General features: G+C 33.7%; 1 protein-coding gene across 1 annotated transcript; it reads left to right on the top strand.

Annotated features, from left to right (window-relative positions):
• Positions 1–1,742: 1,742 nt before the first annotated feature.
• Positions 1,743–8,723, top strand: LOC123550954 (sulfotransferase 1A1-like). Its single transcript, XM_045339482.2, has 6 exons — positions 1,743–1,930; positions 2,150–2,262; positions 3,797–4,123; positions 5,488–5,588; positions 6,702–6,879; positions 7,934–8,723. The coding sequence occupies exons 1-6, from the start codon at positions 1,857–1,859 to the stop codon at positions 8,044–8,046; spliced, it is 906 nt and encodes a 301-aa protein (XP_045195417.2). The 5' UTR covers positions 1,743–1,856; the 3' UTR covers positions 8,047–8,723.
• Positions 8,724–11,951: the final 3,228 nt, after the last annotated feature.

Here is an 11,951-nt window from a genome sequence, read left to right as displayed (position 1 = left end):
ATGATAACCTTGATGAAATCTAGGCTAAGTTTGAAAATGGATTATCTAGGGTCAAAACTAGGTCACTGGGTCAAATCAACGAAAAAATAACCTGTGTATGCGATAGATGCTGCATTTTTCAACTGATGTTCATGAAATTTTGTCAGAAAAATTACCTTAATTAGGTTAGTAGGTCACTATGACAAATCATTGAGAAACCTTGTCTATGTAATTCAGGCTGTATTTTTCAACTGATCTCCATGACGTTTTGTCAGAATGATAACCTTCGTACAATGTAAGTTCGAAAATGGGTCATCTGGGGTCAAAAACTAGGTCACTAGACCAAATCAAGAAAAAAATGTGTATGCGATAGATGCTGTATTTTTCAGTTGAATTTCATGAATTTTAGTCGGAATAATTGCTTTGATAAAATCTAGGTCAAGTTCGAATATGGGTCATCCAGGATCAAAAACTAGGCCACTAGGTCAAATCAAAGAAAAATCTTGTGTATGCAATAGGGGCTGCATTTTACATATGATCGTCATGAAATTTAATCAGAATATTTTGGTCATCTAGGGTCAAAAATTAGGTCACACAGTGAAATTAAAGAAACACCTTGTTTACGCAATAGGGGCTGCATTTTTACACTGGATATTCATAAAATTTACTCAGGGTGATTGCCTTGATGAAATCTAGGTCAAGCGAGAATATGGGTCATCTGTGGTTAAAAACTATGTCACTAGATCAAATTACAGAAAGATGTGTATGCAAAAGAGATTGAATTATTAAATGATCTTCATGAAATTTAGTCAGAATGATAGCTTTGATGAAGTTAAAGTCAAGTTTGAATATTGGTCATCTTGGGTCAAAAACTAGGTTTCAAATTAAACAAAAACGTTTTGCATTTGAGGCTGTATTTTTCAATTAAGGTTGACGGAATTTAGCCAGAATGATTACCTGGATCAAAACTAGGTCAGATTTGAATGCAGGTCATCTTGACTCAAAAACTAGGTCATTACAAATTGAAGACAATACTTATTTACACTTAAGAAACTACATTTATGGTCCGGAACTAATGAAAATTGGTCCGAATATTTGCTTCCATGCAATCACTAGGTAAAAAATGTTTACACTGTTATGGGGTGTTTCTCGGGTGAGAGAACTAGGGCCATCTTGGCCTTCTTGATTTTCGTGACTTTATATAAGCTCAAAATTTCAAATTCTTGAAATGTTTATTCCAAATATACTCCTAGTTTACAAAATAAAAATTACTTTGGTAAAAATAGTATTGGAATATTAAATATAATAGGGTAATTATAACAGTAGCTTGATACAAAGTCCCAGATCTGGCTACTGTTATAATGACCCTTTTATTATATACCTTTACCATTTTGATTCTTGTTTTGTTCTCGAACAAAATCTTCAATGTTTATCGATATTAAATGGAACTTAGTGAAGTTTTTATGTGCGCTATTTATAGTAATGTGTCGGATAATGCATATTAATGAAAATAGTCCGGCAGCATGCAATACGGAAAGTACAATACGGAATTTAAAAAGTACAATAGTGAATTTTTGTCTGTCTCTTCATATTTAATTCTGAAATACAGGCCGATTTTTTTTTACAGAATTTATATAGGTATATAATAAAAACAGATATTTTAGACAAATTTTGTAGAATTCTGTTTTATACAGAAATGTACTCTTGGTTAATATATCTCGCGTTATCTGACACATGAATGTTTATTTTGTTTATGTATGTACATCAGTTGATAATTATATAAGGTTAAAAGGTATGTCACAATACTGTTAAATATAAAATCAAGCATCCGAATTAAAGCCTCAATGGAAAAAGCATAATTACACCAAAGGGGAAGGATGTCTAAACTTACTGTAGAATTTCCTAATGGAGAAAAGGGTGAATTTGTCCATGCATATGGCTTGACTTTTAAGTAAGTAAAGAGTTATACTTTATTATTGTTCTCATTGTAAATTGAACATGAGAGGTTAAATATATGTAATCGTTTTAAAATGTGTTAGAGAACTACATTTCAGTGACATTATATCATAAGGTTTCTTTTACATTCTAATTCTTCAAATTTATTGTGATTTATTGAATTCGACAACAGTTTTTGAATATCAAAATTACTAAACTGGTAAAAAAATTTCAGTTCCAAAATATTAGATCGACTGTCTACCAGAGACCTGAAATCACACATCGAAAACATTCGGAACCTGGAGATACGTGATGATGACGTCTATCTTGCCACGTATCCAAAATGTGGTAATGTATTTGTTACCCTTACTTTTATATCACACCTGAGCATAACGTATTTGTTATCACCCTGTCCTGTCTGTTGTTGCCTGCATAACAATCTTCTTGAAGTTCTAGTAAAAAGGAAATTAAAGTCAAACTCATCCCAGTCCGAAAAATGTTTTATGAACATGAGGCGTTCAGAGCCTTTTCAAGACGGTACACACTACATGTTATAATAATAATAATAATAATAATAAAGACTTTATTTAACGAGGCTACATATTCGCCAAAACGATCTTCCATATGTGCCAAAATTTGTGGAATTACATTTGATAAAAAGCGTTCTTTCATACCACATTATAATAGATCTAAGGCTTGGAGGCACTGAATATTTTAAATTTGTATTCAAATGCAGATTGGGGAGCTTACCGCAAAATTTTATTCAAACTGTACGTTTTGTTTAGATTCAAGCTAGATTACAGTTGTATTGTTTATGATTCTGCAAGAAAATCTTAGTTGCAAATCGTAAATACTATTGATAACCAAGAATGTCGTATTGCTCTTGGTAAATTCAGAACATCGCCTTTGAAAATGTGTATGTGGAAGCAAATTAAACCGCTCTCTATTCGTGTGGAGAATAACTCTAATTGCAATATGCTTTGAAGGTAGCTGCAAACACTTCCAATCCTGCTTATGAAATCATACTTCAATTCTTCCGAAAAAAAATCGAATAAAAGCTTTCGGTATCCGCATCATATCGTCCATGAATGAAAAAATCTGATATCAAACTTCAAACGCTGAAGTATCTAAATTCAAATAAAATGAAATCAAACCTACGTACAATAATCACTTTTCAGTTTATACTGTTTCCGTAAGATACCCTGTTAAGCGCACAGATTCGCGTTAGCTAGATAAAAATACCGCGAAATTGACTGACTGATTTTCTAGTTAATGTTTGTGAATGTTTTCCAAGTATGATAAGTATGTTAATTAACACAAATTATAGCCCTTAAAATGCCCAGAGCTGCCACTATTTAAGTTATTTTTGCCTTCAAGTATTAACTGGTTAGTTAAGATTCGCGTTTTCACATAACTAAATAGATCAAATTAAAGTAATTCCCTTCAATAGCATGTTGTTCCAAAGGAGTGATAAGAGAGTAGCTTTCTTGGGACAATATATGATAAAGGTTGTAAAAAGTTTGTTTGCTCGTTTAATTAAGATAGAAAGCAGTATCATAAAATGATATTACAATTATTCAGCTTACAGTTTTCAAAAGTTAACTAGAAACATCCATTTAATGCCCTCTAAAATATCGTGGTACGAATGATTCACCTAAGATTGTTCTCTTGTACACTTGTAGGCAGGGTTAGTACAAAATATATACAAGCATATATTCGTTGCCTTTTTCATATTTCGTCAGTGTAGTGTCATGCCTTTCATATTATATGTAATAAATTTTGATTTTTGAACAATTTAAAAGTGCTGTGTCACGTTTTAATCATTCCTTCACTATCCATGCAGGTGATACATTTATGCTTTTATTAATTGGATTTGTTTCAGGTACACATTGGGTTTGGGAAATTTTGGTCATGTTGAAAAGAGGAAATGCGGAATACGAAATAAAAACAAAAGGGGCAGCTTTCTTGGACTTCCAGTCACCGGAAGTAGTAGGGAGCATTCCATCTCCGAGAGTCTTGAATTGTCATTACCCTTGTAAACTTGCGCCGAAAGAATTATTACAGAAAGGAATAAAGATTGTTCATGTTATGAGGAATCCAAAGGATGTTTTCGTTTCATATTATCATCATTTGAAGACTATACATTCGGCACCGCTCACTAGTAGTTTTCAAGAGTTCCTGCCTCAGCTTCTAGGAGAATACGGCATTTGTAAGCATTCTCATACATGTGTACATTTTTTTTAATGATGATGATTCTTTGAGATCAATGTTGCCAATTTTCTGGATTTTTTATGCCGCCACAAATAGCGTTGCAAATATCCATACGTCCTGAAATATTGTGTGTCCGATTCCTCCCACACTATAATCCTGGTTTGCTTCAAATTTTCACAGATGACGATAAAACAATATTTAATTTCTGTGACAATTTTACCGCAGATATGTTTTTTTTTATTTTCTTTGCAAATAGAGAAAAACCTTGTGTCCAACTCCTCCCGTACTATTAGCCTGGTTTTCTTCAAACATTTACAGTTACATGTTCAAGCTTGAAATGCAGATGACCATAAAGGAATGACTTTTTTCAGTGAATAATTTTACTGCAGTTATACTTATAGAAAAAACAAGGTTGCATTTGAATATTGGGTCATTGAAGTCAAGGTCAAGGTCAGGATTACTTATTAAATCTGCACACTAAAAATTCCACGGTGGTGTAGTGGTCTACTTTTCAGTCACTGGGACGGAAAGGCGTCTGATCAAATCCTATTGAGATAAAAAAAAAATATTTTTTTTCTTTCTTTGTGACAAAAATGTCATTTTAATGCCATTTGGTCGGTCACAATTATTACAAATAGATATTTTCTCTAAAAATATTTTTTTATTCTCAATATGATCATCAAAAAGTTGGTTTCCGCTTTATAATTTTAGTTTAGATTTACTTAATGCCACCAAACTTTACGTACAGCAAACATCTGATACAAATTTAAATGATGTTTTGGGCCACTGATACTAAAAACAGAAAAATGGCACCCACTCAATATTTTTAGTTTGAGTACACTTATTGTCAGTATTCTTGGTGTGTAGATAGTTTTTATCAAAATTAATACAAAAGGTTGGGAATATATTTGAGATCATTTGGATCAAGGTTAAGGTCAGTGTAGCTAAAAAATAGAATAGTAAAATGGGGTCATATTTGAAATAGAAAATACATGTAGATGTTTGTGTTGTAGAATGGAAGGGTGTCAGATCTCACTGAGATCCAAGGATAATTTTTTTCTTTTTTCGTTTTATTTTGCGACAAAAAGATCAGTTTAATGCCATTGGGTAATTAAAAGTTGAAAAATATGGTCATAGTTATTTTATTTTTTTCAGTTTGATCATCAAAAGCTGGTTTCGAGTTTATAACTTTAAATGTATGAACTGACTTTGGATTGTATTGTGGGTCACTGTTACTAAAAACAGAAAAATGGTTTATGCTAAGAACCTGCTGGCTTGATGCAATTGAAAACCTGGTTTTCATGTAATGTCCACGTTTCTTGTTTTATTTTATATCTTAATCTTACGTCTTCGACACTTTAGATACGTTTTATCCGTGGTTTCAACACATGAAAGAATGGGAGAGGTTTTCAGAACAACATCCTGAACAGATACTGAATCTTTTCTTCGAAGACCTTAAAGAGGTATTATTATTACATGAATTCCAATGAAAATATTGATTTTAGCTCGACTTTTCAATAAAAAGTTAAAACTATTTTACTCACCTTTTTGGTCTTTGTCGACGTCTGCGTCCTGGTTGATTAAGTTTTTTGATGTAAGCTTGTATCTCAGTAGCCACATTGGAGAATAGATTATAATTTCTCACGTTTCTTCACTGTAATAATTTAACATGCATTGCATTAGTTCCATTACTATATTCTGCTTCTTTTCAAAGTAATGCCCGCCTTTGCAACATATTAGTTTGTGTTAAGTTTTTGGTATATATCCTGGCTACCACATGAAGACACAGATTGAACCTTCACAAACTTATTCACAGTGATGACCATACATGCAGTGCTCAGGTTTTTAACCTCTTTTTGAATATTTACAAAGTTACGTCCGTTTATTGACCAAGTAATTTTGTTTAAGTTTCAGGATGTAGGTTATCTCCTAGTAATAACTTGTGAAACTGTATCGAAATAACATATAATGCGCAGGTTCAATTAATCGTTTTACTAATTTATGCAACCTGATGAAATACTGTGTTTTATGAGTGAGATATTATCCATATCACTCACTGCATATCACTCACTGTAAGCTGATCTACTTTTACATCGTGATTTTTACATCGTGTATCCTCGGCGATATATGACCATTTTGTGTCGATTCGCCGTAAAAACCAACTCACTCACATCGTGTATAAATTTTGAACTATTTGCATAATTTGGATTGTATTTTGGGATGAAAACTGTAGTCGCACTTTGTTCTTTATGGTATATTTATCGCTTCAAATTATTTTACTTAATGAAAATTTTATAACGTTATGCAAGAAGTAGGCTAAATAAAAATGAACTTTATGTCGTATGCGTCTTCCTAACGTCACAAGATATCTGACGTCATGCTCGTAGACGCGTGTCTTTTTACCGCGCTGGGATAAAAATTTGCTACAAAATGAATATCTCAACGTAATTAAGAATAAAATAAAAAGAAAATTAATTAAATTCAAAGATATAAAATTTCAAAGAGAAACACTGTTTCTAACAGAACCTTCTGTATATATTTTTAGTGTGAATGATGTTGTTATTTATATCCAATAGGATCCTGTCAGAGAAATTAAGAAAATCAACAGTTTTCTTGAGACAGGAAGAAGTGAAGATTTAATCAAAGGGATTGCTGAAGCGTGTGACTTTAAGAACTTAAAGAAAGCTGATGCAGAGATCAAGGTTGCTGAAAATTTTGTGGACAAGAAAAAGAGCTCAAATATGTACAGGAAAGGTATGAAATCTAACTTTTCATAATGATTATCAAAAGGCGAATGTTTTTATGTTGTTGTTTTTTCTTTAGCAGTCTAGTCATATATCGAGATCTTTTAACTTGGCTAGTAGTACTGGTTTCCTCACCAGTATCATCTTTTTTCCTCTGAAGGTAACTGATTATTTCTCCACACAGATGATTCAAAGGTTTAATACCAATGACATTGGCATAAGACAACCATCACAAAAAGATATGCCTTATCCGTGTTCCTGTTCGCGACATCTTGTTTGGTATTAAAGTCAATGTTTGATTTAATGTGCATTCCGGAGGAATGCCTCGATCAACTGAAAAGTAAATTGAGCCGTGCCATGAGAAAACCAACATAGTGGGTTTGCGACCAGCATGGATCCAGACCAGTCTGCGCATCCGCGCAGTCTGGTCAGGATCCATGCTGTTCGCTTTCAAAGCCTATTGCAATTAGAGAAACTGTTAGCGAACAGCATGGATCCTGACCAGACTGCGTGGATGCGCAGGCTGGTCTGGATCCATGCTGGTCGCAAACCCACTATGTTGGTTTTCCCATGGCGCGGCTCAGTTATAGAAAATATGTGTCTTAAGAAGACGCTTTCAAATGATTAACAAACTCACTCTTATGCTACACTGGCTTCCATCTTGATATTGCACAAAGTCAGATATTTAATTTGTAATGAGTCTGTGTTAATTAAAATGTTCGTAAGTTTCCCTTTAATTATGAATGAAAAACTAGAAGAACCTTCAACCTTCGAAGAAAAAGAAACTGGAGAAACTGGAGAAATCTTATTTGCGAATAAGTATATTAAGAATCTTTACCATTTTTTTTTCAGGAGACAGAAAATTCTTAATTTTGAGCGGGTTCCTTAAAAAAAAGCCCTTACCCCTTTTCAGGACAATTCGAGGACTTAGTCTTAATCTTAAAAACACTTACCCATTTTCAGGAGAAATCGATGACAATTTTAATTTTGAGCGGATACCTTAAAAATCCTCCCCTTTTTCAGGTGAAATCGGAGTATTAACAATCTTAATTGTGCATTTTCAGGAGAAGTTGGAGACTGGAAGAATCACTTCACAGTTGCACAGAATGAAAGGATGAACGAGTGGCTTGAGGAAAATTTCACAGATACGGATCTTAAGTTTAGATATACATTGTGAAAACTGAAACACTTATTTTTGATTCGAACAATATTAAAATACTTAGTGTATGTTAACATTTCTAAATATTGTATAATTAGAACTGACTAATTTGTTTGGTTTGGGCAGTTTTTCAACAGTATTGTTCCTGAATTCTGTATCAGTACTAACATGTTCTTAGCAAGTTACTCCCAACTTTTCATAATTATATCGAGCTGGATGATCAATGACTTCCGACACGATTGTTACGAACATACGCCTCGCTCCGTGATCGAAGTCGTGATCCAAAGATCGTTAGATCTGCGCTTTTCATATCTAACTATGTTTGCGGACAAAACTGACTACATTTGTATAATTTACAAAAAATATATGAAAATCTATTTCAAAAACTTGCAAACATGAAACTTTTGCATGCTATACCGCACTTTAGTAATTTCTGAAAGCATATCTAACCTGTTAAAGCGATTTGTTCTTTACTTTGTTTTACAGTAAGATATTTTGCAATGTTTAATGATGATTTTAATCAAACACAAGAGACCCTTCATATTTACAGAATTAATATGAGTTTGTCAACATGTTATTTTTATATCACTATTATACATATATTATACATAACCAAGAGGATATTTTTTTAAATATTTCAAAGACAACATTGTATATCATGTTTGAGCTTGTGTAAACAAGTGATTGTTAAACCATTCCGTCGTTTTTCATATACGCTGAAACCATCGGCACCCCCATTGATTATATGTCTAGGTACATGTATAACCCAGCAACCATCGGTATATCGGACCATTATCTAATTTAGCATTGTTTCAACATTCAGCCGATATCAGACGTTAACATTTAACCGATATCTGTTAGAAGCAAATATCGTGCCCATATTGCGTAAATTTTACATGCAAAACTGATATCGCACTTGTACTAAAAACCTCAAGGGTCAGATATCGGCCTGATATGTAATGCTTGCTGGGAAAGCAAAAAAAGATTACTTAAAGAAGAAAAAAAAGAAAACAAGAGAGCCAAGAGGGCCCTAGGTCGCTCGCTTAAGTAACACAAAAAACAGTGTAAACATCTTAACCTAGTGAGTTTATGGAGACAAATATTCTGACCAATTTGCATTAAAAATGGACCAAAAATAAAAACGTGGCCTCTTAAGTGTTAACAAGCATTTCCTATGACTTGACCTACTAGTAATTACCTAGTTTTTTTTACACTACATGATCCAGATTCGAACTTGATCAAATTTCATGAGATCAAACATTCTGACAAAGTTTCGGGAAGACTGGAGACCTTGTTTTTTACGCCTCATGACCCAGATATGAAACCATCCGAGACTTCATGATAATGAACATTCTGATCAAGTTTTATGAAGATAATATCAAAAATGTGAAACCCCCGCCCCTCCAGGATGTAAACAAGCTCATTCTTTAATTTGACGCGGTAACCTAGTTTTTGACCCAACATGACCCAATTAAAAATTCATCCGATATTTCATGCAGACAGACATTATGACCAAGTTTCATTCACATCAAATGAACAAGAGTGTTAACAAGTTTTCCCTTTGATTTGACCGGGTGCCTTAGTTTTTGACCCAATATGACCTAGTTTGAACTTGGCCTAGGAATCATCAAGATGGCATTCTGATTAAGTTTCAGGAAGATAAATGTGGCCTCTATGTTGTTAACAAGGTTTTCCTTTTATTTAACCTAGCTTTTGATTCTACATGACCCAGTTTTGTTCCAGGCCTAGAGATCATCAAGATAATTATTCTGTGCAAGACTGTATGAAATAAAAGCATAAGTGATCCCTCCATATGGCTGAAAGGGCCAAAATAGAAAATGTTGCTATTTTCAAGGGCAGTATCCCTAGAACCCATGAAGGAATCTAGCCGGTTTTCGAAAGGAACCGAGGTCTTATTTTGACTCAAGTTGTATGTAGATGTGGTTAAAATCACATGTAAAATTATCTTCTGTCGTGTTCACAATGTAAAAATAACTTCTATCGTGTTCACAATGTAAAAATTAATGGAAATGGAAATGGTAAGGGGCGAAATTGGGTCGGGGTGGGGTAAGGGAGGAATCAGAAGGGGTAAGTTGAACAAGGACGACTATACAAGATAAGGCCATGTTCTTTAAAAACAGTCGCACTACAACGTAAACCACAATAGCGCAGACACTCATGTACCAAAGATAAACACACAACTACGATCAACTGAATAACAGAAACACGAACAAGATAGAGAGATAGATTTTATTTAGTAAAAGTGTACACATATCAATTATAAAACGTGGCAATAAAACAGATGCATGATATCAGCAGTATGGTGGCAAGCAGACTAATACAATCATACATATATTCTAAACCATGAAATGCACACCAATACCAGGGATAACACAAAATGAGAAACAAAATTTCCCCCTAATTCCATTGTGGTCCCTGTTATTGGCGGCATGACACAGAAAGTCATGTATTTGTTTTAACAATAAGTTGCATATTAAACCTTTAAATCAAATGTATCACAGATAATTTAGCTTTAAGTATTATCACAGTATTTAATGTCACATATTACTATCACAGTATTAGACACCTAGAGGTCAATATTAAAAAAAAAGCAGAAATATAATCATGCACAACATAAAAGTGACTAGATAAAATGGAATAAGAAAGTTTGAAAACTAACTGTTCATTAATTGGATTTTGATGGCATGTCTGAATTTAGAAGGACAAGTAATATATCTAAGATCTTGGGGAATGTGATTCCACAAAGCAATACCATTGAAGGCAAAAGTCTTTTTGCCAAAGCTTCCAACCTTAGGCAATGAGAACCGCCCAGTTTCAGTATACAAATAACTAACACTGGAATCCTGACTACGGAAAGCAGTTACTCTAGACCTTGTGCATCGGCCATGTATGGAGCTAAGGGGTACAAATTTATCATTCATGTATTCGGGGGCTTTACCCATCTTTATTTTATGCACATGACAGAGAGTTAACTGTTCAACCCTTTTAACCACTGGTAACCAGTTCAAGGACCAACATGAGACATACTATCAAGACCAAGGACAAACCGAATAATCTTGTTTTGCGTAGTTTGAAGCCTGTTTTTCCAGTATTTAGTCAAACTGAAATACCAGAAAGAACAAGCATAATCAAAGTGGCACTGAATTAGAGCCATGACCAACAGGTTCTTGGTGTGAAGAGTCAGAAATTTACTCTTACGATAAAAAAAAGTTGAGACGGTCATTTGCTTTAGAAACCACAGTTCTTGCAATTTCATCACAAGATAGATTAAGCGACGAATAAACGGCCTGCCGGCTACAACAGCACGGCAGTAAAAATTCAAAGAGCCAATAAGGGATTGCATAGCTTTCTTGAAACGTTGTTTAGGTTTCGATGTTTTGTTTTGTTTATTTTTATTTGTTTACTCTGCGCTGCGTAGTTATGACTGTTTCCAGTCAAACTAATCAATCGTAGGCCCAGCGAGATTTGAATTTTGAGACCCGTTGCCAGATACAGGTCGGTACAAAGAATTAGATCCATATGATATAATTAAAAGGGGACCTAAATTCAAGGCCCGGGTGTTAGTTTTGGAACATGTCTGGGTCTTGGCTGGAGTATTTTATTGTTTTTGCATTGTTTTAATTGTTGTATCCCCCTGAATTGTGTCTAAATTGCCAAAATAATGATTAGATTATGAGAAATATAATTAAATTTATTATCCAGGGTAACAACCACTATTACCTTTCTTACCCTCATGAAACGCATGAGAAAAACTGCCACTGACCATGAACTACATCTATACTCTACTGCTTTATTTTATTAACCATAAAACTTTAAAAACTTTAAAACTTTAAAAAACACATTTAATAAAAATCATTTATATACGTCCGATTGTTGTCCGTACACAGGTTATTTATAGATTA

The sequence above is a fragment of the Mercenaria mercenaria genome, chromosome 4, assembly GCF_021730395.1.
Source record: "Mercenaria mercenaria strain notata chromosome 4, MADL_Memer_1, whole genome shotgun sequence".
In the NCBI taxonomy this organism is placed as follows: domain Eukaryota; kingdom Metazoa; phylum Mollusca; class Bivalvia; order Venerida; family Veneridae; genus Mercenaria; species Mercenaria mercenaria.
This window is presented reverse-complemented; position numbering and strand designations above follow the sequence as displayed.